The 27,912-nt window shown below is 41.3% G+C and overlaps 2 protein-coding genes across 6 annotated transcripts; one reads left to right on the plus strand and one right to left on the minus strand.

Annotated features, from left to right (window-relative positions):
* Nucleotides 1-281: 281 nt before the first annotated feature.
* LOC307028468 (uncharacterized protein) lies at nt 282-9,757 on the minus strand. Of its 5 annotated transcripts, none has more exons than XR_013804993.1 (7): nt 9,507-9,756; nt 8,003-8,089; nt 7,207-7,290; nt 5,027-5,138; nt 4,038-4,082; nt 2,091-2,821; nt 282-1,101 (listed from the first exon to the last, which is right to left on the minus strand). XR_013804993.1 is itself a non-coding variant. In XM_079663513.1 (7 exons), the coding sequence occupies exons 2-6, from the start codon at nt 8,010-8,012 to the stop codon at nt 2,761-2,763; spliced, it is 312 nt and encodes a 103-aa protein (XP_079519639.1). In that variant the 5' UTR covers nt 8,013-8,089; nt 9,507-9,743; the 3' UTR covers nt 1,120-1,727; nt 2,091-2,760. The 5 variants fall into 5 exon arrangements, 3 of the variants coding, with proteins under 3 accessions (XP_079519640.1, XP_079519639.1, XP_079519638.1); XM_079663513.1 differs by lacking the exon at nt 282-1,101 and adding an exon at nt 1,120-1,727 and having other exon boundaries at nt 9,507-9,743; XR_013804994.1 differs by lacking the exon at nt 282-1,101 and adding an exon at nt 1,127-1,667 and having other exon boundaries at nt 9,507-9,757.
* An 11,745-nt stretch (nt 9,758-21,502) lies between these two features.
* On the plus strand, nt 21,503-24,341 carry LOC307028315 (uncharacterized protein). Its single transcript, XM_079663238.1, has 4 exons — nt 21,503-22,104; nt 23,014-23,201; nt 23,331-23,410; nt 23,522-24,341. Exons 1-4 carry the CDS (start codon nt 22,002-22,004, stop codon nt 23,670-23,672), a joined length of 522 nt encoding a protein of 173 aa, XP_079519364.1. The 5' UTR covers nt 21,503-22,001; the 3' UTR covers nt 23,673-24,341.
* The last annotated feature ends 3,571 nt before the right edge of the window (nt 24,342-27,912 follow it).

Below are 27,912 nucleotides of genomic sequence, written 5' to 3' on the forward strand. Positions count from 1 at the left end.
AATACAATACATTATATTGCCCACTCCTACATGAAGGCATTCCAGCCTCAACTCTCAGACATTCCCTACATAACCATGTTGCTGGCTTCCTTTTTATGTGTGCACAACTGTAGTGAATGTGGTTGTTGCATTTGACACAGATTATCATTTTACCAAAATCTGGTCTTTCACAGTATTCACAGGCTCTCTGTGACACCAAGACAGGATCATGTCTTCTTGTCAATAATTCAGGCAACACATTCGAGCTAAAGAACTCATGTGCTTTTGGCAAAGCCTCCTGCAGAAACTCTTCATTTCTTAGGATACGTTGCACAATGAACTTCTCCTTAGTCCACAACACAAAGTCACAGTAGCTAACACCACACACAAACATGTGAAGTTGAGTTTGATAGTAGTATGTGTGTGAATGTTTCAAAGAGAATGACTTGTCCAGACAAAACTGCTTGTCTTCTGTACATCCTTGAAGGCTATTCCTGTATTTGTAGGGACATTTTATCTCTACCACCCCTTTGCCACAGCAGGTACATCTTGCTATCCCATCTGGCGATGATCCAAGGTGTGGCTCAGAAGGTTGCACTACTAAGCCACATGAGCTGATGCTGAAATCTGTATGGCTTTGGGACATAAATGCAGTGTAGGCTTGTCTTGCCGTTTCCTCCATGTTTTGACCCCAGAGCACAGATGGGACATTTAACTCTGTTTTGTTGTACTGCATTATATCATTTAGGTATGTTTTGCTGATCTTGTCAGTTGTGGCTGCATGGTGAAATTTGGTGCTTGTGATCCGACCAGCCCTATAGGTCTGCCACTCATTTGACCTTGACTGTTTCCGTGTCACTAATTCCAGTTTCTCACATTGTTGAGGTTGTAGTGTAGTTTTTAGTTTGTGAAATGTATCCTCACATTTCACCTTCATTTCCTGTGGTGAGAGTTCCTGGAGTGTTGCATCAAATAAAGCAGTCAAGGGCTCAGGTAAGTCTGGATGCTCCTCTGAATCAGTGTCAGACGATGCAGTGTCCGTGTCACTGTTTTCCAGGCTCGTCAGCACTGCAGCACCTGGGTTCACATCCCGCAGTTCCCGGATGTCATCATCTGTCAACACTGATAATAGAGCAACAAAAAGACACAATTAGTGTGCTGCATAATGTTCACATTTTAAGAATAATGACTGAATTATTCTAAAACCGGACCAGTTAAGCTGTAGATAACAAACAATCGAATTTCTAGAATCAGTAATCTGAAGACAAAAGGACAGACATATTCAAACTAACATAACAAATGATACTGAAACTATTCAAACTGAGCGTGTATGTTTACAAAAAGTCATGATGCCACGTTGGTCTGTAGGCCTTTTCATCTCTGCATCACCAAGTAACACCTTTCTCAGGCTACATTATGGTGTCAAGACACTGAGGAGAAATCCTGAGAATTAATTAAATGCACTATGGCAAAAGGAAACTTATCTAGGCTCTGTCAACTATTACATGCCTCTGGGTGTGATACTATTCTTCCTAGCAGACGTTGAAGCTGCTGGAAGTTGCCTGCCAAGCCTCTTTGGTTTGTGGAAGCTGATTTCCCTCAATGGAGCTGGTCTGACTTCTTTCCTGCTGATGTCTTTCCACATGCACACTCCAGAAGTAACCGCTGCTTTCTCTGTCCTTCCCATCCTAACATAGAGCTCAACTTTGAATAATATTGCAGCTGCATGGCTGCAGCATGACCCAAGCCTGACATTTCACAAAATCATAATAAACATACTGGGCTTGAAAGTAACATTTGCTCTCAGACAAATCTCGGCTCTGGCTATGAAGTAGGTAAACATCTAACTTACTAGACATGTGAGTATCCTAAGCTTAATCAGGTTTTGAATGTAACTGAATGATATTGGCTGCTGACATTTTGAACCCTGTTGTCACTGTGTTGTTGTTCATGAACATGTTAGTTTCAAACTCTGGTTATGATGAGAAAGTTACAGGGCAAGGCATACGATTTTTGATATGGAAAGGAGAGTAATAGCCAGCTGAAAGGACAGTAACACACCCCTGAACTGTTACCTACAAGCCCACAACACCAAATAATAGGCTACTTACCCCGCCATACAGGTGCAATTCGCTGTGAGGACGTAGTTTTCTCGTTGGTTGATTATGACCCAAGCCTCATACATCGTTGTCTTGTGTCCTTGTCTTTGACTAGGGAGAATTTCTGATCTCAAAATACAAAACTCTGAGTCTATGTCATGGTATTTGACGTTCTGTACATGACCACAGACAACGTATTCGTAAGCATCCACTGATTTATAGGCTCGTAATTTCTCTCTGGTGTACACGCTCGGTTTCTCAATTAAATAGGTATATATATCTGGCCACTGTATATTCGGCCACTTGCTAACGTCTTCAACCCACTCATCAATAGAACACGGATCTGGAAGTCGGACACCATTTGTCAAAGTCAACTTGTTAAGGTAACATTCACGATCTTTAGTTGATAGTCCCCTTGCGTAGCTTGACAAGCTGTTTATCTCTGCCATCCTTCTGTTGCCACAATGCGCGCGCATACGTTCTACGTCATCATTGTGTACAAACACAAAAAGGGTCTATATGGTGAGTGCCTTGCTAACACTGTAAATGATGAAACAGATATTTATAAACAAATACTTTTATTTTGATTTCAAATATATTTATATATGATTTATTTATGAGATTTTTTAAATGAACTTGTTCGTCAACAGAACTTCATAATTTACAACACAACAACGAACATTTAGGACACTGTCATGTTTATATTCATGTGCGGTTCCCAGGATGGTGGCCAGGTCTTTTTGCTGAAAGAAAAACAAGGCAAAAAAAAAACAGTTAGACATTTTTTTTCAATATCTGAAATATGTTGAGTATACAAAATCCTTTCAAATGTCTTCTCAACCCTAAGAAGGGCCATACACATAACGGTCTGTTTTCAAATCCTGGATGCTAGGCCTGTCGGTCGGGCCTTTAGTGCCTACTCTTGTTCCGACTTTCCAAGGAAACTGAGGGTGATCCTTATGCTGCTAAGCTTCCAACCACCGAAACGTATTCAGCATGTTTTTTGTTTTTTTAATGTTGTCTGTGGGACAGCAGTGTTTTAAACATTGTTTACCCCAAACCATACTGCATTATTTTAATTCTATGATAAGCAGTTCACCTGATTCCTTCAACAATAATGATGACCATAACTGCATATTGGACATTGTTGACATTCAAGCTGGTCACAATTTAGCATGTCATTTAAGTCTTCGTAACTATTTAGTAAAAACACAGTTAACAGTAGATTTAGGTGTTGACAAAGCTACATCTCTCTTTAGGCTATCACCAATGCCACATATTAAAAAGGGCCCAATAGTGCTTTTTGGGCTTTTCCATTTCCAGTAGTGTGTTGATTACGTAATTATGAATGTAAAGGGACTGCAAAAGCTTAATAGAAAATGTTTCTCTCCAAAAAACCTGACTGAAACTAATTCCTACATTAAACGTAATAGACTAAGGGGCGGGACGTATCCAAGCGGTTGGCTCTGGTTTCAGACAGAGGGTGAAAAGAGGTGCAGCAGCACAGGCAGTATGAGAACAATAAAGAGCTTTTTGAACATTTAAGCAGGAAAAAACGTAATACTAATGAACCTGGCAATTAACAGACTATGTCCTCTTTAAGTTCTCACAGTCTATAATTACAAAGCAACCCTGATTTCTCGGATTTCTGAACTTAAAATGGTGCAGGTGCTTATTACATGAACTTAAATAACTCACAATTCATGGCAAAACTGACTTCTTAAACAGACAGATAGAGATTTATTGTCTCCCTTGGGAGAGATTTGCCTTGGGCAGTCGAGAGAATACACATAAACACAGGTATACATATAGAACAACCAGAGTCACAGATACACTACAAAGATCACATGGCATACATAAGGTATACAAACATACAGGTGTACCCGTTACACTCCATTATTAATTAGGCCGAACTGTCAATTTATTGACAATTGAGTTAAACAAGAAATCTGAATTTACCATGCAGGGCAGGGCAGCCAATGGACCAGCACTTCTTTACAGCCCCTTGAAACAGAAGAGAGGACAAAAACTAAATATTAATTATTTTAATTTATAATTCAATACTTCATTGCATTTCATTCCCCAGGATTTTAAAATGGTAAATGTTTGGATTAATGTAAGACCTCCCAGAGAACAGCTCAACATGTAATTGTTGAATTTCTGACAAAATTCAACAATTTGAAAACTATTATGTTTGTTGTGTTGAAGGTCCATACCTGTTGTGTACTTCATGCAAACAATATAGCTTCTAACCTTACTTTCACGTGTCTTTGACACAGAAATTGACTGGAAACGTGTCCAGTTTGCTGTGATATTCACACACTGTAAAGAAACATGGAATTAAATTGTCCATAAATCCCAAACTTGATATCATGTATGGTCTTGCAAACTATAAGTTGGGTTTTCAAATTGAAAAACACCATTTGTAAGGCCTCAAACAAATGCATGTCATAATTTTCCTATACTTTATATGACATAATGCACCTGGTGAACCACAGATTATCTCCATGTGCCACAAAGCTTTTTTTAGGAATCAAAATAACTACTATTATGTCAAAAGTTGTATATATTTTTTTTATTACAGATCTGTAATGCCTGTATTCTTTTTCATTCCTTCCTCCTTGTTTAGTTTTTTCTTGCCTCACTTCTTTTTTGCTGATATATTAACAGCTCTCTTTCTATTAAGAGAAACAAAAAACAAGTGTTAATTGCAATAGTCATGTGGTGTGTGCTTTGCAAACCAGGGTTGCGAGAACACTTTAAGAAAACAATTTTAAGAAAAAGTTGGAAAAGCAAAGAGTGAAAAATCTTCTGGTTTAGAGGCCAGTTGGTGGTGCTACTTTTTGTTTTACACTGGCACTTTTTTTTTAACCGTTCTGTATCTCATATTGTATAGACTCAAGATTTCCCTCATTGTTCTACATCATATATTCTATATTGATACCTACCTGTCGATTGCTTTTTTCTCTGCCTCAAACTCTTCTTTCTCCACTTCCACCACCTGTTCTTTCTCCTTGCCTGCCTCCATCTCTCCTGCCACCACCGGTCCAAACTCTTCCTCTGAGTATATGATTAACCAAAACAAATATTAAAGTTTAACAAAGAAAAAGGAATAAATCAATTGTCCAAAACCAATTTATGTTGTCTAAAATATTATCTGACTGACATTTCTATCTGATCCATCTGGATAGGTACACAATACAGGATTAAACTTAATAAAGAATCATGAATGTGCTGTGAACTACCTTCTAAAAAAAGTTAATCATTTGCCAAGTGTTGGAGTTTATTTGTCTCTCAGAGTGTTTTAAAACAGCTCTGTTCATTTAAAAGTGTTTAAAGAATGTGTGTACATAGTTTTTGATCTAGTGACAAAGTTAATGTTGCACTTCTGATAATTTAAATGTGGTTTCACCTGTGATGTACTGTATACACTTGACTGCACTTCAGTTAGTGTTTTGTCCCTTTCTGTTTACAACATGTTTGTTCTTTGTTCATTTAAAATAGTTTAAAATGGTGTGTACCGTAATTTTCGGACTATAAGGCGCACCTGAATATAAGCCGCAGCAGCGGCATACCACTCTCGCTTCCACTTTTACTTTTGCGCGCTACCTGTCTCACTCTTTTCCAGCCTCCAGCTTTTCCTGCTGGAACCCGCCGCTTAAAGGTGGGGGTCCGCGGACCGGCCATAGAGCCCATAGAGTTAAAGGTGTTGGCCGTTAGCTGTAAAAATCCATAGATTAGCCGCACCGTTATATAAGCCGCAGCGTCGAAAAATAGGGAAAAAGGCGTGGCTTATAGTCCGAAAATTACGGTACATAGTTTTTGAGCTAGCGACAAACTTAATATTGCACTTTTGATAATTGTCTAATTGAAATTTTGATTTATACTGTATATACTTGACTGCATGTCTCATGTTTCGTCTTTCTGCTTTGATCCTTATTTTTTCTGGGCAAGCTCAAAGGGAAGGTTGTTATGGTGAGAAACCTAATTGCTGCGATGCACTTTTATAATTCAATAAATATTTTCATTTACATTTTAAATTCATGGTGTGTTGCATTCTTTGTTTATAACAGTAGATATTATGGAAAATCATGACATTTTTTGAGCTTGGGTCCCTTATTTCTGTTTTGGGTCTCATGCTGAAAAAGTTTGGGAACCCCTGCTCTAAAGAGACAATTGTGTTCCTGTTCTGTTTTGCCATTCATTAGCATCTGCCATGAAGTTATATTCACTCTACCACATTACAAGTGAACCAAAAGAGACACCTCTTAACCACACCGCATTGGCCGTCAGCCATGTTTTTGTGGTGTGTCCCGCATCATTGGCATTTTTTGCCATTCCCAACAACCTTTGCTGATGATTCAACATGTTGAATTGGCAGCAGAGCTGTCTGCAAAATAAGCTAGCTTAAGGAAATCTGTGCACAAGAAGAAAAAAGGACTTGAGGAAAACAAACTACTACAGTCCAAAGGCTCACACAAAGTCTTTTAATTTGTTATCTCATCTGGTCGTTCTATTACTCAGATATTCCCAACATGAAGCTGAGTGGAGAGTGTTGTGAAAATGTTTTAAAGAGTGTATCACAAACATTGCCTTTATTTCTAGAGCCTTATGTATTTTGTTGTCCCTTTTGAAATGAGGAAGACATACTTCTGCCTGCTGTTATGGAGAGTAAAATCATCTTATGCAGGTGCAGAGTGTAAGTGAGAGTTGGCAGTAGGTTTTAATCTGTGTGTTGTTTGACCTTCTGGCAACGTGAGGATACCATACATCGCTACTAGTTCTTTGATGTTGGTTGGTGAGTCAGAAGATTTAGTCTAAAATTGCTTTGGGGGGTGGGGATGAATGGCAAACAATGTTGACAGGGCCAAAGTCAATGTATCGTTTTTTATATTTATACTAGCTAATTATTGAAATATTGCAAATGCATTTGGGTTAATGAAATCTTGACACATAATTGAATGACATTTCAAAAGTTGTTCCTTCCCTGTACAATATAGATTCAATTAATATTTTTCTAATGTTGTGGGACAGTAACCTTCAATGGCTGACCAAAATAAAATAAAATGTTTATTAACACCAGGGCAGAATTATCGAATATCTTCGATTGATTTCTTGAGCGGTGTACTTTTTGGGCCCAGTCTTTTGCTTTCTGCCGGAAATCCTTCATACGGGCCGTGTGCCTTGATTTCAGCTCCAACATCTTCCCACACTGAGGAAGTGAGAGGGAAAGAGGGAGTAGGAAGGACATACTTACTTTTTCTGAGAGAAAGACAGTTATAAACAGTTGGGAAACAAAGTATTGCTTATTTCTTTCTTTTAACCATATATATTATAATATAATACAATACTTCCCAAAAAAATGAATCGGAAAATCAATTAAATTCAACTGATTGTACAGACTGATAAAATATGCAACCGAGTAAATGTACCGGATCATTTATTCAGCAGGCTAACCAAGTTAGGATATCTAATTAACAGTATACAGAGGGGCCACATTCACTTTATCTAACTATTTGTAGCAATTCATATTTTAATTGACACTATGAATGTCCATTATATGGCCTCATATATAATCATAATAAAATATTATTCATTTTTTAAAATCAAAATATTGTTATTTAAAAGAACCAACAGTCAAACTTTTCAATGGAACAGGCACATGCAGTAAATGTAATGTTCTAAAAAACACCTATACTGTGATGGACATTTGTGGAGTGACAAAACTCTTTCCGGCTTTTGTTAGAAAAAAGTCACCACTTTGTTCGCCACTTTTATTGTATTGGGTTTTGCAGAAAACAATGAGATATTTATAGGCAAAACTAACTGCCATTTATGTATGAAAATGGCTTTGTCCGAGAGACAGTATAATAGACTGTATTATGAATACTTTAGTAGACATATATATATATAGTTATATTTACCTTTGTGCATCTACGATTTGCGCAGTTTGATTTTTCCAAACAATGGGGGCACTGTCTTTTTGTGGATCCACCTTGCATAGTTGCAACCTTATGAACAAAACAAAAACATCACATGTATCACATATAGTTATTGGCATGACACAAAACAAAAATTCTTCCATATAACCATGTATGATTACTAAAGTCAAATGATATAATCCAAATGATGTTGATTGAATTCAACTTCAAAATAATGTTAAGTGTGATATCAAAGTTCAATTAGTAGCACTTTAAAATTCACAAATTCCAGTGTAATATCATAAAAACTTTCAATTTCTGGTAATAGTCAGTACGTATTGTGTAATCTTTTTTTGGCATGATAAGATGTTTTCTATTAGCTATCATCATAAACCTCAAATCATGTTTGTTCATAAAATGTATCTTTTATTGCGTGATATAATGCATGTTTTTTGAGATAGAGACTCTACTGTAGTCAAACTAGTACTTAATATTAAATTGCTCTTATGTTCCTGAAGTAAATATTCATATATTCAGTTTTATTCATAATTTTCTTTTCGATTTTTATTATAGAGTAATACACATTTTTTTATATTTCTATTATTCAGATACTCTTTCGAGCTACTGTTGATATGAATATATTTGATGTTTATGCTAATTATTTGTATTGTATTTTGTATTCCTCCTACATATTTGTAATTAATTTGTAATGTCCAATAACACTGGGCTGCAACGAAATAATTTCCCAATTTGGGATGAATAAAGTATCTATCTATACACTATTCGTTTAGGTTAAAAGCACGACATGTACATATGATTTAAATTATAAATTACATATCCATATAGGCCTACTCCTAAACTCACAGTTTATGTGGACCGGATCGTGTATCGGCTAGCGGCAAGTAATGTCTGTTTAAATATCAATGGGACAAATATCTGAGCAGACCTCAGATTGGCTCGAAGAGTGAATATAAGCTTAAAAACCCGAAATACTGATCTGGATTCAGTAAAGTATTATGTACGATAATCACCTTAAACAGGGATACCAAGTGACATATAAGACTTACAGATATATGCATTAACATGCCTTTTCCCCAAACATGATTTATAAGAAGTAAATCGCCACTCATTTGGGATTAAATCAGGTTGACAAATGCGTTTAAAGCGGGTTCAGTCGGCTACCATTACTTAATAACACTAACACAGTCTGTTCGTGTGTGGTGCTGTCACAGACTAAGTAAAAAAAAAACTGAAGAACCATGTCATAACATGATCAACTATGTTACTATCGATTGATTTTAAACTGCAACAGCTCCGTAAAACGACAGACGTTAGCTAAGGCTAACTCAATGATGCTAACTGAGCAGTTCACGGTTTAACTAGCAAATAATTCGCACGCGTAAACTTGTATGTCGACACATGGTGCTGTGTAAAGTGATGCAAAAGCTGAAATCATTTTTAAAAAACACTGTAAATGTCTTTATTACATTACAGAAAACGGGTTTACCTCAAGGAACTCCGTGTCAAGGAGGGTTCAATGTCGTCTTCGTCGTCTTCTTCTTCTTCTTCTTCTTCTTCTTCTTCTTCTTTTAATGGCGAATCGCCTTCTCGAATTGGACTGCGCTGCTTCCAGTGGACCTTTAACGAAACGTGCTATGTGGGGAACACCATGCACCATGCACCGTGCATTGCGGCTACAACATCCAAATCATCGAGCTTGAACCGGGCCTACGTCTGTTTCCGGTGACTTTATTTTGAAAATCAGTTCCTGACGGACGGCTAAAAAGCCCAATATTATAGAATTAAACGAATAAATAAAAACAAGGATAATAGTGTGTTATTGTTGAGTAAATAACAGTGTGTTATTTAGAAAAGGATAACAAATTCGAAGGAAAAAAAGATTAAAAACAATACAGATTTCAGTATTTTGAGGCTCTGAGCCCCATTTATTTTCCTCACGGACGGCAAAAAAAGTCAGAAATTATACGATTACAAATAAAATCAATAATCGTGGCTTGATATTGAGTAATAACATGTTTTTATGGACCACACAGCTTCCGGTCTTCTCAGACACGACCGTATCCATTTGCGTCTCATATGCACGCAAAACTCGCACTCAGAATTCAATGGGAATAGTTGGCGTATGATATGCACGCAAAATCGGACTTTAGCGTATCTATTGCACGCATTTTCCAATGTGTAAAGTCGTGTCATTTGTACGCAGACTGAAGAGAGTGGGTTGAATTATTAACAAACATACTAAGTCTGATATCTTCATTGACATTTTACAATCTTTCAGGGAACATCCTCTAATAAGCTCACTAAACAAATATCAGTTCACAGAAATGTTATTTAATTTTTACAAGTGGCATGTTTGTATTGAACAGGTTAACAGTGGAATAAAACTATTTTAAACTCTTGGAAAGCACGGAAAATGTGTGTGCATTAAAATTAACCATTAAGATGACATAAACATGAAGTCATGAACACTACCCCAGACATTAGCTGTCTAACTTGAACCTAAGACACATGTAGCCTGTCTCTGCTGACGCACAATAGAGGCTTCTCAATACTCAAATTTCCCCTCCTTGACTCCTCGACAGTGACCTGGAAATGAATTTCAGCGCGCCATTTTGAAGGACATCTCATTTCTCTAAATGCACACCGAGGAGAGGAGGCTCTCTGGAGGAGCTATAACTGAGGATACACTGATGGTTCCTCCACGGCTCCTCCGCGGATGCATTTCCGTGAACGGTGGAGGCGTGACGCACGGCAGGTGCAGAAAGCAGAGCAGTGTGTATAATATATATCACTCAGTATAACAGGCCTACTGTCTTTATTTGCTTTAGTTTAGTAGATAACTACAAACAAAGAGTCGATATTTCTCTAAGACCATTTAGTGCTTCACATAACGGCTGTAGCCTGATTATGATTTATGAGCTGTAGGTGTGTGTGGTACAGTGTGTAGGTGTGTGTGTGTGTGTGTGTGTGTGTGTGTGTGTGTGTGTGTGTGTGTGTGTGTGTGCGTGTGTGTGTGTGTGTGTGTGTGTGTGTGTGTGTGTGTGTGTGTGTGTGTGTGTGTGTGTGTGTGTGTGTGTGTGTGTGTGTGTGTGTGTGTGTGGTACGGTGTAGCTGTGTGTGTGTGGTCAGGGGCGCCATAAGGGGGTGAAAGGTTAGGACGATTATAAGGGCCCGTGACTGACAGGGGCCCCAAACAATTTTAGAACATTAAGAAAAAACGTTTGAGTAACCTTTCATCAACCATCAACAATTAACATTAATATGACGTTAAATTCATAATGTACTCACTCCACTTACGATTCATTTCACTTTTTGTCTGCCAAAAGTTAATTATCGAAAGCCTCTGTACACCCCTCTCTATTTACATGTAATGGTTTGGTCCTGCCTCCAAATGCTGTGCGGCACCGCACTTTCTGGCAGAGAGTGGGAGCATGTGAGGAGGGGTGCTAGTACTTACGTGTGTGCCTAGGCTTGGGCGGTATGACGGTATTACTGTATACCAGGGTATTTCGAAATACCGTCGGTATGATTTTCAATACCGTGACGTCACAGACTGTGCGCCAAATCACAGATGCGTTTCATTCTATTACACTGACACAGAGTTTTGACAGGCACGACATTGGTTGTAATGCACAGCACGCGCCAGCAGAGGGCAGGGGAGGGCAGTCCGTCTTTCCCGCTCTCAGAGCTCAGCACAGAGCTGAGCTGAGCAAGATGGCGGCAGCATTTGCCGGCCCCGAACTCGGACAACTAGTAAAAAAGAAAAATGCCCTCTGCGCCTGTTTGGGACTATTTTGGGTTTACTCGTTGCCAGTGACTTCATCCAGCACAACGAGAGACAGAGGCACTTCTTTGGGAATGTTTAAGACGGGGTGAGTGAGTGTTGAATTTTTTTAATCCTGTGCAACTGGTTGATGGTTTTGTAGTCGAGGTCGGACGGTTTTAAAAACGAAAGCATTTACGTGCTAAACATTCACGCGAGTAATCCAATGAATCAAATGGAAATAAGGTTTTTAACACATGCACGGAATAATATTGCCAAACTAGTTAGTGAATATAGCAAATTTTATTCAATAAGTCAAGTATTTACTCCCGGAAAATGTTTATGTATGATGATATATTGTTAACTTAGCTCACTATGGAAACAACGTCGGACATCTACAAACGCGTCCTGTATCCGATCTCAAAATGTGCCATTTGCACAATGTGTCATGTATGCAGCCCTTGTTTTGCACTTGCGCGCACGTAGCGGCACTTTGCGAGCGTCTACCGGCTCGGGCTGCATTTTACACCGAACATATAATATACCGTTCGAAACATCTATTTGCCGCCGAACGCCACCTCGCTCAAGTCGACCCAAGTCATACCGTCAGTGGCGGCTGGTGGAAAATATTTTTGGTGGGGCTGTTGATATAGTGAGTAAAACATTTTTTTTTTGGGAGAACTGACCCCTTAAATTGGGACTGATACCGTCATATACCGTATACCACGGTATGATGTCAATGTTTCAATCAATCAATGTTTATTTATATAGCCCAATATCACAAATGTTACATTTTGTCTCAGTGGACTTCACAGTTTGTACAGAATATCAGTATGACAATACGACACCCTCTGTCCTTAGACCCTCACATCGTACAAGGAAAAACTTCCAGAGAAAACCCCACAGTTTAAAGGGAAAAATGGGAGAAACCTCAGGGAGAGCAACAGAGGAGGGATCCCTCTCCCAGGACGGACAGACGTGCAATAGATGCCGTGTGTAAATTGAAAAGATAATACATTTGCAACATAGGTAGTCCAAATGTTTTGAAATGCATGTGTGTATAATAAGAAGATGAATCCACGAGGATATCCATCCAGGACTTATGATCCAGGACCGCAGCCACGACTCAAGATCCAGGACTCGCAATCCATGACACAGGACCGCAGGATCATCCATGACTCCGGATCCCGGCGTATATAGACACCAAAAAGAAAGAAATTTGGGGAAGCTGGGTTAATCGGAACATGAGAGTACACAGGTATAGACAGAGAGAAGGAAGAAGTAAGATGTGCCCCGACAAACTAAGCCTATATCAGCAAAACTAGGGGCTGAATCTAATCAGCCCTAACTATAAGCTTTATCAAAAAGGAAAGTCTTAAGCGCACTCTTAAAAACGGATAGGGTGTCTGCCGTCCGAACACAAACTGGAAGCTGATTCCACAAAAGTGGAGCTTGATAAGAAAAGGCTCTGGCTCCCATTGTACTTTTAGAGACTCTAGGAACAACCAACAACCCTGCATTCTTGGAACGCAATGCCCTAGTAGGACAATAGGGTATAATGAGTTCTTTAAGGTAAGATGGCGCCTGCCCATTAAGGGCTTTGTAGGCGAGAAGAAGAATTTTAAATTCTATCCTGTGTTCTATAGGGAGCCAGTGTAAGGCAGCCAGAACAGGAGTAATGTGGTCCCTTTTCCTAACTCTGGTTAGTACACGAGCTGCAGCATTTTGAATCAGCTGAAGCGACTTGACTGACTTCTTGGTACACCCTGATAATAAGGAGTTACAATAATCCAGCCTTGAAGTAACAAATGCATGGACTAGTTTCTCTGCATCGTTTTGAGGCAAGATATGCCTGATTTTTGCAATGTTACGTAGATGGAAGTAGGCGGTCCTTGAAATTGATTTTATGTGGGCGTTAAAGGATAAATCCTGATCAAATATAACACCAAGATTCCTTACAGTCTCACTGGAGGCCAAATTAATGCCATCCATAGTTAATATATCTTTAGATAATTTGTTTCGTAGATTCTTCGGGCCAAGTACAATAACTTCAGTTTTGGTCGTGTTTAACATCAAAAAATTTAAGGTCATCCACGTTTTTAAGTCCTTGAGGCAGTCTTGAATTTTATTTAGATGATTAATTTCATCAGGCTTGATTGATAAATATAGTTGAGTATCATCCGCATAACAATGAAAGTTTACAGAATGATTCCTTATAATATTGCCTAACGGAAGCATATATAGGGTGAACAAAATAGGTCCAAGCACTGAGCCCTGTGGCACTCCATGGCTAACTTTGGTTTGCATGGAAGATTCATCGTTGACACGTACAAACTGAGAGCGTTCAGATAGATAAGACCTAAACCAGCCTAAAGCAGTTCCCTGTATGCCAACTAAGTGCTCTAGTCTTTGCAATAGGATATCATGGTCGATAGTATCAAATGCAGCACTAAGATCGAGTAAGACAAGAATAGAGACAAGTCCCTTGTCAGAGGCTATTAGAATGTCATTTGTGACTTTAACCAGAGCTGTCTCTGTGCTATGTTGTGTTCTAAAGCCAGACTGAAAATCTTCAAATAAATCATAGTTTCTTAAGTAATCACACAGCTGTTTTGCGACTGCTTTCTCAATAATTTTTGAGAGGAACGGAAGATTAGAAATAGGTCTATAGTTGGCTAAAACCTCTGGATCGAGGTTGTGCTTTTTAAGAAGCGGTTTTATCACTGCTACTTTGAATGATTTTGGAACATAGCCTGATAATAAAGACATATTCATAATATTTAATAAAGAAGTGCTAATTAATGGAAAAACTTCTTTTAACAGCTTAGTTGGAATCGGGTCTAAGATACACGTTGATGGTTTAGAAGAGAGAATCATTGAATTTAATTGTTCAAGGTTTATGGCTGAAAAGCATTCTAGTTTACTATCTAGTGTAATATTATTAGAACTTACGTTTCCGGGAGCTGTTGATAACACTATACTGGTCAAAGGCAAGAGGTCATTGATTTTGTTTCTAAGAGTAACAATTTTATCGTTAAAAAAGCACATAAAATCATTACTACTGAGTGCTATGGGAATAGAAGGCTCAGTCGAGCTGTGGCTCTCTGTCAGCCTGGCTACAGTGCTGAAAAGAAATCTTGCATTATTCTTATTCTCATCTATTAATGAAGAGTAGTATGCTGCTCTCGCTTTACGCAGTGCTTTCTTATATTCATTGAGAGTAATATGCCAAATTAAACGAGATTCTTCAAGTTTAGTGGAACGCCATATCCTTTCAAGTTGTCTCGACTTTTGCTTTATTTTGCGGGTTTCGGCATTATGCCATGGAGCTAATCTATGTTGTTTTATTTTCTTCTTTTTCAAAGGAGCAACAGAGTCTAATTTTATTCGCAGCGCATCTGTAGCACTATCAACAACATGATCAATTTGGGGTGGTGTACATTTTGTATAAGTTTCCTCCCCTACATGCAGACATGCTATCGAGTTAAGTATTGGTGGAATCTCTTCCTTAAATTTGGCTATAGCACTAACAGATAGGTTTCTGCTGCAGGAGCTTTTGGCTAATGCTTTGTAGTCTAGTAACAGTACTTCAAAAGTTACTAAGAAATGGTCGGATAAAGCAGGATTATGCGGTTCGACTAATAGTTGCTCAATTTCAATACCATAAGTCAGAACAAGGTCAAGAGTGTGATTATAGCAGTGGGTTGGTTTATTTACACTCTGACAGAAACCAACAGAATCTAATATAGAGTTAAATGCAACAGTAAGGCTATTTTTATCATCGTCAACATGAATATTAAAGTCACCTACGATAATTACTTTATCTGTTTTAAGTACCAAAGCTGATAAAAACTCAGAGAATTCTGATAAGAATTCTGAATAAGGACCTGGTGCACGGTACACTGTAACAAATAAGATTGGCTGCAAAGTTTTCCAGGTCGGATGCGTAAGACTGAAAATGAGGCTTTCAAAGGAGGTATAATTTAATTTTTGTTTAGTATTGATAAATAAACTTGAGTCAAAGATTGCTGCAACTCCACCTCCTCGGCCCGTGCCTCGGGCAATATGAGTATTGATATGGCTGGGTGGAGTGGCCTCATTTATGCTGACATATTCTTCATGTCTCAACCAAGTTTCAGTGAGACAGCATATATCAATATTATAATCTGATATTAAATCATTTACCAGTATTGCTTTAGATGCTAGAGATCTTATGTTTAAGAGACCACATTTAATCTTCCTGTTTTGTTGCACTGTAGTAGTTGTTACATTTACTTTTATTAGGTTATTATGTATGACACCTCTATTAGGTTTTACCTTAAATTGTCCTTGGGCAGACACACACACCGTTAATATTGGGTATTTTATTGGGGTCGGGATTCCTATGGATGACTGCCTAGGAGAGAGCGCAGAGAAGCGTGTAAGACTGCGACTCTGCCTCCTGGTCTCAACTCCAGTTTGTCATGGATTAAGTCCACAGAGCCCTGAAATGTTTGCCGAAATGAGATTTGCACCTTCCAAAGTAGGATGAATGCCGTCTCTCTTAATCAGACCAGGTTTTCCCCAGAAGGCTGTCCAATTATTCACGAAGCCCACATTGTTTGCTGGGCACCACCAAGACAACCAGCGCTGAAATGATGACATGCGGCTATACATGTCATCATGATGTCAGCAAGGTATGACGGTATGAAAAAAATGATACCGCCCATGCCTAGTGTGCCATCTCTCAACCACTCACAAAGTCAAGCTTTCAAGAAAGAAAAGACAGGAGAGAGGGACTAAAGGGCGACAGTATGTCACCCAGTTTTTCAAAAGAAAAGGTGGGTGGTCCATGGTGGAAATTAGTCTGTTAGCTAAGCTTAGTCCATTGTAAATAATAATTGTAATGTTTTGCTGACATTAAGTACTGTCAATAACTTCACAGAAAATTCAGAGGTTTTTCATTTCCTTCCTCTTTTAGCTCACATTTAATAAATGCAGGTACATTTTTGGCAGCTATTCATACTAAATCAGTTGTCCCTCCCCCTGGTGCCAGGACCAACCGATCCATCTCTAGGCTCAGCAGCCCTGTCCCCCCATAAGGCTTTGCAGTCTTGCCATGCTGTCCATTGAAAGCCAGTTGGCTAGAAAGCTGGATTTCAAGGACTTGATCAGCGACTTTGCCTGTAAGAAGGTTAGGCGCTGGGCTCTTGGTGAAGGCTGAGCAAGGGCTCGTAATAACTGTTGAAGGGCAAGGCTATGGTAACGATATTGGATCACACAGAAGACGCATGATGAGAAAAAGACAGAACAGGTAATAGGCTCTAATTTAGCACCACCATCAGGCCTTTCCATTTCCATTTCCGTTTTGTTGTCCGTTTACACTTTAATACCCGCTTATTTTGTAGTTGGTATGTATATTTTAATTGAAAAAATCTGCTGCTTATGTTATTTTTTTTGTTATAGCATTTTATAAATGATAATATTGGTGTTAATGTTCACATTATTTTAATTTAAGAGGTCATGTATATTTAAGTTATATTTATTTAGATGTATGAATGTTCCATTGAAAAATGTTATTAAAAAGGCATGTACACCACAAAAGATGACTATTGAGGTCTATTGTCAGGAATGTTAGTCTTATATCAAATAGTGAATTCTACTGCAGCAGAATGTTGCAATAGAATTTGCAGTCTGCACAGTGTTATATGTTCACCGCTCAGTGTCAGTAAATATTGTGCGGTTAGTATTGGACGACAAGATAGAGGCGAGCCTGTACAGGTACAGTTATTTAAAGCATAAATGAGGGGGTTGGGTTCTGGAGGTGTCCATCCATCCATCCATCCATCTTCTCCCGCTTATCCGTGGTCGGGTCGCGGAGGTAGCAGTTCCAGCAGAGAGCCCCAAACTTTCTTTTCCCTGGCCACATCAACCAGCTCTGACTGGGGGATCCCAAGGCGCTCCCAGGCCAGCGAAGAGATATAATCCCTCCATCTGGTTCTAGGTCTACCCCTTGGTCTCTTCCCAGCTGGACGTGCCTGGAACACCTCCCTAGGGAGGCGCCCAGGTGGCATCCTAACTAGGTGCCCGAACCACCTCAACTGGCTCCTTTCGACGCGAAGGAGGAGCGGTTCAACTCCGAGTCCCTCCCGGATGACCGAACTTCTCACCTTATCCCTAAGGGAGACACCAGCCACCCTGCGGAGAAAACCCATCTCGGCCGCTTGTACCCGCGATCTCGTTCTTTCGGTCATGACCCATCCTTCATGACCATAGGTGAGGGTAGGAACGAAAATGGCCCGGTAGACAGAGAGCTTTGCCTTTTGGCTCAGCTCCCTTTTCGTCACAACGGTGCGGTAAAGAGACTGCAGTACCGCTCCCGCTGCTCCGATTCTCCGACCCATCTCACGCTCCATTGTTCCCTCACTCGAGAACAAGACCCCGAGATACTTGAACTCCTTCACTTGGGGTAAGGACTCATTCCCTACTTGGAGTGGACAGTCCATCGGTTTCCTGCTGAGAACCATGGCCTCAGATTTGGAGGTGCTGATCCTCATCCCAGCCGCTTCACACTCGGTTGCGAACCGATCCAGTGAGTGCTGAAGGTCGCAGACCGATGAAGCCATCAGAACCACATCATCTGCAAAAAGCAGTGGTGCAATCCTTAGTCCACCGAACTGCAGACCCCCTCCCCCACGACTACGCCTCGAAATCCGATCCATGTATATTACAAACAGGATTGGTGACAAAGCGCAGCCCTGGCGGAGGCCAACCCTCACCTGAAATGGGTCCGACTTACTGCCGAGGACCCGGACACAGCTCTCGCTTTGGGAGTACAGAGATTGGATGGCCCTGAGTAGAGACCCCCTCACCCCATACTCCCGCAGCACCTCCCACAGTGACTCCCTTGGAACCCGGTCATATGCCTTCTCCAAGTCTACAAAACACATGTAGACTGGATAAGCATACTCCCAGGCACCCTCCAGGATCCTTGCGAGAGTAAAAAGCTGATCCGTCGTTCCACGACCAGGACGGAATCCGCATTGTTCCTCCTCAATCTGAGGTTCGACAATCGGCCTGACCCTCCTTTCGAGTACCTTAGAGTAAACTTTCCCGGGGAGGCTGAGTAGTGTGATGCCTCGGTAATTGGCACACACCCTCTGATCCCCCTTTTTGAAAAGGGGAACCACCACTCCGGTCTGCCACTCCTTCGGTACTGTTTCCGACTTCCACGCAACGTTGATGAGACGTGTCAACCATGACAGTCCCTCAACACCCAGAGCCTTCAGCATTTCTGGGCGGATCTCATCCACCCCCGGGGCTTTGCCACTGTGAAGTTGTTTGACGACCTCAGTGACCTCCCCCCGGGAGATTGGTGTCGATCCCCCTTCATACTCCAGCTCTGCCTCTAACATAGAGGGCGGAGTTGTCAGGTTCAGGAGTTCCTCAAAGTGCTCCTTCCAACGCCCTAACACTCCATCAGTTGAGGTCAACAACGTCCCATCCTTACTGTACACAGCTTGGATGGTTCCCTGCTTCCCCCTCCTGAGGTGTCGGACAGTTTTCCAGAACAACTTTGGTGCCGCCCGAAAGTCTTTTTCCATGTCTTCTCCGAACTTCTCCCACACCCGCTGCTTTGCCTCGGCCACGGCTGAGGCTGCTGCCCTTCGGGCCTGTCGGTACCTTGCAACTGCCTCGGGAGTCCCCCGGGATAACAAATCCCTGAAGGCCTCCTTCTTCAGTCGGACGGCTTCCCTGACCACCGGTGTCCACCAGGAGGTTCGAGGGTTACCGCCCCTTGAGGCACCTAGGACCTTGAGACCACAGCTCCCCGCCGCGGCTTCGGCAATAGAGGCTTTGAACACCGACCACTCTGGTTCAATGTCCCCAACCTCCACAGGAATGCCCGAAAAGCTCCGCCGGAGGTGTGAGTTGAAGGCCTCCTGAACTTGGGCCTCCTCCAGACGTTCCCAGTTCACCCGAACTACACGTTTGGGCTTACCAGGTCTATCCAAAGGCTTCCCCCGCCACTCGACCCAACTCACCACCAGATGGTGATCAGTTGACAACTCCGCCCCTCTCTTTACCCGAGTGTCCAAAACATACGGCCTCAGGTCCGATGATACGATAACCAAATCGATCATGGACCTTCTGCCTAGGGTGCTCTGGTACCACGTACACTTATGAGCATCCTTATGTTCGAACATGGTGTTTGTTATGGCCAATCCATGACTAGCACAGAAGTCCAGTAACAAACCACCACTCCGGTTCAGATCAGGGGGGCCGTTCCTCCCAATCACTCCCCTCCAAGTGTCTCCATCATTGCCCACATGTGCGTTGAAGTCTCCCAGCAAGATTAAAGAGTCCCCTTCAGGAGCCCCATACAGGACTCTTTCCAGGGTCTCCAAGAAGGCCGTATACTCTGAACTGCTGTTGGGTGCATAAGCACACACAACAGTCAGAGTTTTCCCCCCCATAACCCGCAGGCGTAGGGAGGCAACCCTCTCGTCCACTGGGGTAGACTCCAACAACGAAGCACCCAACCGGGGACTTGTGAGTATCCCCACACCCGCCCGGCGCCTCACACCTTGAGCAACTCCGGAGAAGAATAGAGTCCAACCCCTATCCAGAAGTAAGGTTCCAGAGCCGACGCTGTGCGTAGAGGTGAGCCCAACCAGATCCAACTGGTAACGCTCCACCTCCCGCACAAGCTCCGACTCCTTCCCCCCCAGAGAGGTGACGTTCCACGTCCCCAAAGCCAGCTTCTGTCGCCCGGGTCTGGTCCGTCGAGACCCTCTGCCTTCACTGCCACCCTTCTGGCAGCGCACCCGACCCCATTGCTGTTTCCCGTAGGTGGTGGGCCCGCGGGACGGAGAAGCGGAGGTGTTGCCCACGTTGCCTTTTCGGGCTGTGCCCGGCCGGGCTCCGTGGCAAGCCCGGCCACCAGACGCTCGCCGACGAGTCCTCCTTCTGGGCCTGGCTCCAGAAGGGGACCCCGGGCTTCCTCCGGGCCGGGTATCCTCACTTCGTGTGTCGTCTTTCATGAGGTCTTTTGAACCAATCTTAGTCTGGCCCCTTGCCTGAGACCAATTTGCCATGGGAGACCCTACCAGGAACACAAGGTTCCAGACAACACAGCCCCCAGGTTCATCAGGGCACACAAACCTCTCTACCACGGTAAGGTGCTGGTTCTTCAGAGAGGATCTGGAGGTGTGGTTACAGCAATTGTGCTTGGTTGGCGCGGCCTGGGCCTGGTGGTGGGGCCCAATGTGATATCTTTTCATGGGGCCCAAAATCCCTGGCGGCGCCCCTGTGTGTGGTACAGTGTGTAGCTGTGTGTGGTACAGTGTGTAGGTGTGTGTGTGGTACAGTGTGTAGGTGTGTGTGTTGTACAGTGCGTAGATGCGGCGGACAGACGGGTCTCAGTTGGTTTGGTGTCCTCTGCTTACTTTTAATACTTGTAAATACAACTTTTGGCCCGTAATTTCAATTCCCCATTTCAGCAACCAGAGAGAGGGGGGGGGGGGGTATATCCAGTCTCTGATTGTGTTACGTTATTATGAGAGTGCTCTCATACTTTAAATTGTATATATTTATATAAATATGTGTGTGTGTGTGTGTGTGTGTGTGTGTGTGTGTGTGTGTGTGTGTGTGTGTGTGTGTGTGTGTGTGTGTGTGTGTGCGTGTGTGTGTGTGTGTGTGTGTGTGTGTGTGTCCGTCCGCATCTGTAGCCTGTTATTGTCTCATTATACCGCACTGTGAATTGATTAAAAGTAAATATATAAGTCGTCATGAACACATCTGTCCATCAGACAGAGGGCTGCTGTGCCTCCTGTCATCATTAATGGACGTCTCTTTAAAATGACCGCACAGAGGAGAGGAGTTCTCATTTCTCTAACCGCCTGCTGCTTCCCCTCCTCAGTCCTCCGCTCGCATCTCCTGTGGGCGGGACTAAGTCTCGAGGATAGGAGTCGAGGAGGGGAAATTTAAGAATTGAGAAGCCTCTAATGAGGGGAATGTCAATCCGGTAGTTGCACAAGATGGCGTCTATCAACTTCCAGTTCATTGAGTGTGCGGTTGTAAACTTCCGGTCTACGGTAGAGCGGTAGAGCGGTAGAGGGAAGAGCGATAGATAGCGTATAGATAGCAATAGATAGTGAGAGAGATAGCGTATAGATATTATATAGGCACTATTTTACACTCGATGTCTCCAAGACATACCGAAGGTTAACATCAGTGATGTACATCGACTGGTACAAGCAGCGGGCTCAGCCCCGAGGAGCAAAAGAGAAAAGGGGTTCAAGATGTAGCTACATATCCAGCTATCTCGACAATTATGAAGGTAAGTGACAAACAAAGCTATAGTTACTGGCTAACTTTGACAAATTGACAGTCTTGATACAGTGTAAAGCGTTTTAATGATGTACTATTACGTTTTTTTGGATAACATGAATGATATCCAATTCCCCACAGTTTCAAACAAAGATCTACCTTCAGGGAGAGTGAGCATCAGGGCTAGCTGTTACAGGTCCATGAGAAAGCATGAAACCTCAATCAGGTTCATGTTCTGGGGTTTTGATGTGGCTAGAGTAGGTAACCTGTGATTTAGGATTCAAATAATCCCAGCTAGCTGACGTGTTGCAACAGATTACATAGTGACAATACATTTGCTCACATCAACTGGTAGCTAGCTGTGTGTGTGTAGCATGAAGGGGCTACAGATTTATTTTCGTTTTGTAACCCTCTCGTGTAAAATGATAAATACATTAGCTAAACCCAAACTTAGCTTTCATCAAAGATTCTTAATGAGAGGTTGAAAAACGTCTCTGCTTTCATGGAGAATAAACTGGTTGTGACGGCTGCTGTTCTTTACTGAATGGTTAGTATAATCCATGTAGGGTCCAATTATTTGTATTGGCCAGTGTTAGGTAAATGCTGGTTTTGTACCCTACATCTATGTGAAGCTGTTCAACGTTCTACTTACTAACACTATTTTATGTAGTTATAATATAAGATAATACATTGAGAGAGCTGAGACAGGCTATACAAGCGTATCTGTTTGAATATCCTTAAATTACAGTATTCCAAACAGCAGAACTTCTGTGTATGTGATGTGACTGACAACCTGACATGGTTTAGCCTTTTCCCACACCTACTATTTGCCTGATCAGCCTGCTCTCAGCTTTCTCATTTGTTTGTGTTGTATTGAAGCAATGTCATAAATGTAAAATGACTGACATTTTGTTTTAAGAACTGTTCACCTGTGGAGATTGCAGTGGCAAAGTGTTCCTGTGTAGCTGGAACAGCACTCTGCAAGCACAATGTTGCACTGCTGTTCCAGACCGCACACTACTCCACACTAAACCTGCCATGGCTGCTGTACCCCCTGTCCTCAGCTGCACTGGAACAGAGCAGCGATGGCACAAGCCAAGAACCATGGTAAGTACAGTATGTGTTCACAACCAATCAACGGTTTAATGAGTATTTCCTTTGTGCCAAGAGCTGATTTAGTATGTTGCATCAATGACCTTTTCAATTAATTTGACAATTATTTTGTGTAATTAATAGGGTGTGAAACCAGGCAGAGTGAGTGACATGGTGTTAATTTCCACTAAGCCAAAGCAGTTTACAGTTGCTGACGGTGTAAGGTAATATATATTGTCCTAAGTAATTGTATGTAGCCTGCTACAACTTTGTGATTGTTGTCTGAGTGTAAAATTGTTCTTAAAGTCCTAATTATCAAATAAACATGTTCAAAGGAGTACCCGTTACAAGGCCGTGCGGGGGGAGCTGCCAGACCCAGATGTCCTCAAAGTCAGCGAGGCATACAACATACAAGGACTTCTCAGCAGACATCGCACCACGAAAAAAACCGAAAACGAATGGCTCAATACTCAACTCAACGACTAACACTCTTTCAGAGGATATGCTGGAAATGCACACATTATATATATTTTTTGCATCTACTTTCTGGATATTGTACATCTGTTCATCTTTTATATAAATTAGCATTACTTAAATATGCAGAGACTAATTGAAATGTTTAAATATGTATTTTTCCCCCCGATATAACATCAACCTATGTTTTGTAAAAGTTTATTAAATTAATCTGTAAAATGTTATCATATTGTGGATTTATTAAATTATGTTATTTATGTGTGTGTTTGTTTTGAGGATATCTTTAATTAGTACCTAAACATAATATGGTATAACTGCTTTTTGTAATGAAATACACAATTGGTCTGGGAGCGATAAATCTTTTAATCGTTGTTGCCCAGGCTTGCCGAAATGAATGGAAACTTATCTCCCGATTATAACATTGTGTAACTTGCTGCTGTTAAATACCGTCAAACTATGTGCAATATGTGCTTTATGTGCAATATATACTTTATATACATATGCCATCTTTAATAACTGTAATATACACCGGGCTGCTAAATCCTAAGAACTGCTACAGGATTTGATTTGTATATTTGATTTGTTTTTGATCTGTATTTTTGAAAATGATGTAACTTTTTATCTTTTTTTTAGCATATTGTTTATTATATTATAACTTAGTACTTTTTAACGCATGTAAGATATTCAACACTAAGCTGTCTGTGGCTCTTTCCTGCTTCAACGCGGCAAATTTCAACTCTGTGGGACTAATAAAGGCATTCTGATTCTGATAACGGGACGAATTTGTACAAAGGGGCACACAGCAATGTAGTGCCGACTTTCTTACACGCTGGAAGGCCAATCGCTTTTCTTTACCCCGAAATCCGCTCATTCTTGCTCTCGGTGTGTCATAACAAACTGTCAAACTGTCAAGCTGTCAAAACTCTGTACTCAAACCGGAAGTACTCAGCCTCACACCCAGCCGCCGGAAGTTGATAGACGTCATCTTGTGCACAGAGCCTATACAGGGGTTGCGGTCGGATAGTTTAAAAATCAGCTCCTAAGTTCTAACCCTATCTCCTATTCCTTGACCTCTGAGTGAAACGTCACAGGGTTAAGGGATAGTGGATAGGAGAATTCAAAAGGACTTAGGAGAAGAGACTGCGGTACTTTAGAGAATCCGAATGCACTTTCTCTATCCGGCGTGTTTATGATGCGCCAGCGGACGTCATTGTGTGCGTCTGCTGCTGTGGTGAAACTATGGAAACTACAGTGTTCTATACAACGGACTACATGGATGTTTAATAAGAATGAGGGACTACTGTAAACTCATCTAGAGGCTCTGCACCGTGCTCTGATGCTGTTGTTTTATGCTTTATGAACGTTGACAACAGAGAAACATATTCTTCATGACCAAAGTTGTAATTGAAATAAAAAAGGAAAGTGAAATTTATGCTCATCACCCTCTCCCTCCGGTCCACATTAATACAAATGATCCCAATACGTATGATTGTATGGAAATATCTGAAAATAAATACAAATGTATTTACTATAAACGTTAGTCCTTAACATCTATCACTGTGTATATCACCATTCAAACATATTTTAAAAGTTGAACAAACCCCACACAGCTCAGTGAAATGTTGTCTTTATTTGATAATTTCAGTAAAAACTAATGTTCATATTTCTCTTTTTGATTATAATACTGATGAACGTTCAAAACAAAGCACTTTGGCAAGTTACCACATACGTTTTAAAATGCTTAATAAGCACCGTAACTTTCATGATATAACTTCTCCGTCATAATCGTTTGTTTCCGTGAACGGCCGACTGTTGTGTGACGTGAAATGCTGCGGCTGCAAGGCATTGTGGGGCAGCATTTTCTCCTCTCCTTTCGGTTAGGGAGGTCCAGTGGTTCCTAAGCTAAAGGAGGTTATAAAGGAAGTTTGAAACCTCCTTTCCTATCATTCTAGAGAATTCGAACGACACTTATCATGGCTGCCACTGAGGGACTTCCGGGTCATTTCACTTGGTTAGGAAGGTTCCTAAGCTAAATGGACTATTCGACTTCAGCCAGGGTTGCCCGTGTTGTGTCAAATGATGCACCCCCGTCGTGAAATGCACCCCCTGGCCTGTAGTATATAGTGCCGCGCACGTATACCATCAGGACGTTACTGATGGGGTGCGGCTGCGGAGTGATACGGTGTGTATGCAAGGCCGCATCTAGGACGCATGGATGTATCATGACGGAAGACCTGTTGCGTAAAGATGCCTCATACAAAGGTCTACGAATACCTCATTACTCTCCATGACCTGCGGTCAACTATATAACGTAAAGGACTATTACATGGTGTCAGTAGTCGGTCAAGTTCGTCATTTTGCCGGAGGTAAACAGATGAAAGTGTTGTTAGCCTAAAGCCTAGCTAACAGGTGCGGTTCCCAGAGAGTGGGAGTCGCACTTTTTTTGGAAGAAATAAAAAAGAGAGATGGATCGATTCCAATCACCATCTCCACTGGTACTCACTGTCAACTTGGGAGAAAACTGGCGACGATGGGAACAATCAATCAATGTTTATTTATATAGCCCAATATCACAAATGTTACATTTGTCTCAGTGGATTTCACAGTTTGTACAGAATATCAGTATGACAATACGACACCCTCTGTCCTTAGACCCTCACATCGTACAAGGAAAAACTTCCGGAGAAAACCCCACAGTTTAAAGGGAAAAATGGGAGAAACCTCAGGGAGAGCAACAGAGGAGGGATCCCTCTCCCAGGACGGACAGACGTGCAATAGATGCCGTGTGTAAATTGAAAAGATAATACATTTGTAACATAGGTAGTCCAAATGTTTGGAAATGCATGTGTGTATAACAGGAAGATGAATCCACGAAGATATCCATCCAGGACTTATGATCCAGGACCACAGCCACGACTCAAGATCCAGGACTCGCGATCCATGACACAGGACCGCAGGATCATCCATGACTCCGGATCCCGGCGTATATAGACACCAAAAAGAAAGACATTTGGGGAAGCTTGGTTAATCGGAACATGAGAGTACACAGGTATAGACAGAGAGAAGGAAGAAGTAAGATGTCCCCCGACAAACTAAGCCTATATCAGCAAAACTAGGGGCTGAATCTAATCAGCCCTAACTATAAGCTTTATCAAAAAGGAAGGTCTTAAGCGCACTCTTAAAAACGGATAGGGTGTCTGCCGTCCGAACACAAACTGGAAGCCTATTCCACAAATGTGGAGCTTGATAAGAAAAGGCTCTGGCTCCCATTGTACTTTTAGAGACTCTAGGAACAACCAACAACCCTGCATTCTTGGAACGCAATGCCCTAGTAGGACAATAGGGTATAATGAGTTCTTTTTTTTTACAAGTCTTTTTATTTCATTATAGTGTACAATAATCGATTCCATTTAATATATTGTAATATCACAGTACACTCACTACACTCCCCCCTCCCTCCCTCCACCCGCACATGCCCACACTGACGAAACCAAAAACATTTATACAAAAAAAAAAAAATGCTCATCAATATAACTTAAACAACAGAGCCATGAAAATGAAAATAAACATAAAACGAAAAAAAAACAAATAAAAAAACAAATGTAATAAACCCACATCAAAGTAAAACAAACGAATAATATTACAATTAATTATACAATACAGCGACATTATAGATTGTATATATGTATAATGAGTTCTTTAAGGTAAGATGGCGCCTGCCCATTAAGGGCTTTGTAGGCGAGAAGAAGAATTTTAAATTCTATCCTGTGTTCTAAAGGGAGCCAGTGTAAGGCAGCCAGAACAGGAGTAATGTGGTCCCTTTTCTTAACTCTGGTTAGTACACCAGCTGCAGCATTTTGAATCAGCTGAAGCGACTTGACTGACTTCTTGGTACACCCCGATAATAAGGAGTTACAATAATCCAGCCTTGAAGTAACAAATGCATGGACTAGTTTCTCTGCATCGTTTTGAGGCAAGATATGCCTGATTTTTGCAATGTTACGTAGATGGAAGTAGGCGGTCCTTGAAATTGATTTTATGTGGGCGTTAAAGGATAAATCCTGATCAAATATAACATCAAGATTCCTTACAGTCTCACTGGAGGCCAAATTAATGCCATCCATAGTTAGTATATTTTTAGATAATTTGTTTCGTAGATTCTTTGGGCCAAGTACAATAACTTCAGTTTTGGTCGTGTTTAACATCAAAACATTTAAGGTCATCCACGTTTTTAAGTCCTTGAGGCAGTCTT

Source organism: Notothenia rossii, assembly GCF_949606895.1.
Source record: "Notothenia rossii genome assembly, chromosome: 2".
Taxonomy (NCBI): domain Eukaryota; kingdom Metazoa; phylum Chordata; class Actinopteri; order Perciformes; family Nototheniidae; genus Notothenia; species Notothenia rossii.

What these genes read in the sequence shown, in the direction of transcription:
- LOC307028468 (XM_079663512.1), bottom strand. Translation starts at nt 8,080, where the DNA reads ATGCAAGGTGGATCCACAAAAAGACAGTGCCCCCATTGTTTGGAAAAA. An exon ending in CAAATCGTAGATGCACAAAG is followed by an intron (nt 7,291 to 8,002) that starts GTAAATATAACT and finishes TCACTTCCTCAG; the next exon opens with TGTGGGAAGATGTTGGAGCT. An exon ending in CAAAAGACTGGGCCCAAAAA is followed by an intron (nt 5,139 to 7,206) that starts GTACACCGCTCA and finishes TCATATACTCAG; the next exon opens with AGGAAGAGTTTGGACCGGTG.
- LOC307028315 (XM_079663238.1), top strand. Translation starts at nt 22,002, where the DNA reads ATGTACATCGACTGGTACAAGCAGCGGGCTCAGCCCCGAGGAGCAAAA. An exon ending in GGCACAAGCCAAGAACCATG is followed by an intron (nt 23,202 to 23,330) that starts GTAAGTACAGTA and finishes TGTAATTAATAG; the next exon opens with GGTGTGAAACCAGGCAGAGT. An exon ending in ACAGTTGCTGACGGTGTAAG is followed by an intron (nt 23,411 to 23,521) that starts GTAATATATATT and finishes ACATGTTCAAAG; the next exon opens with GAGTACCCGTTACAAGGCCG.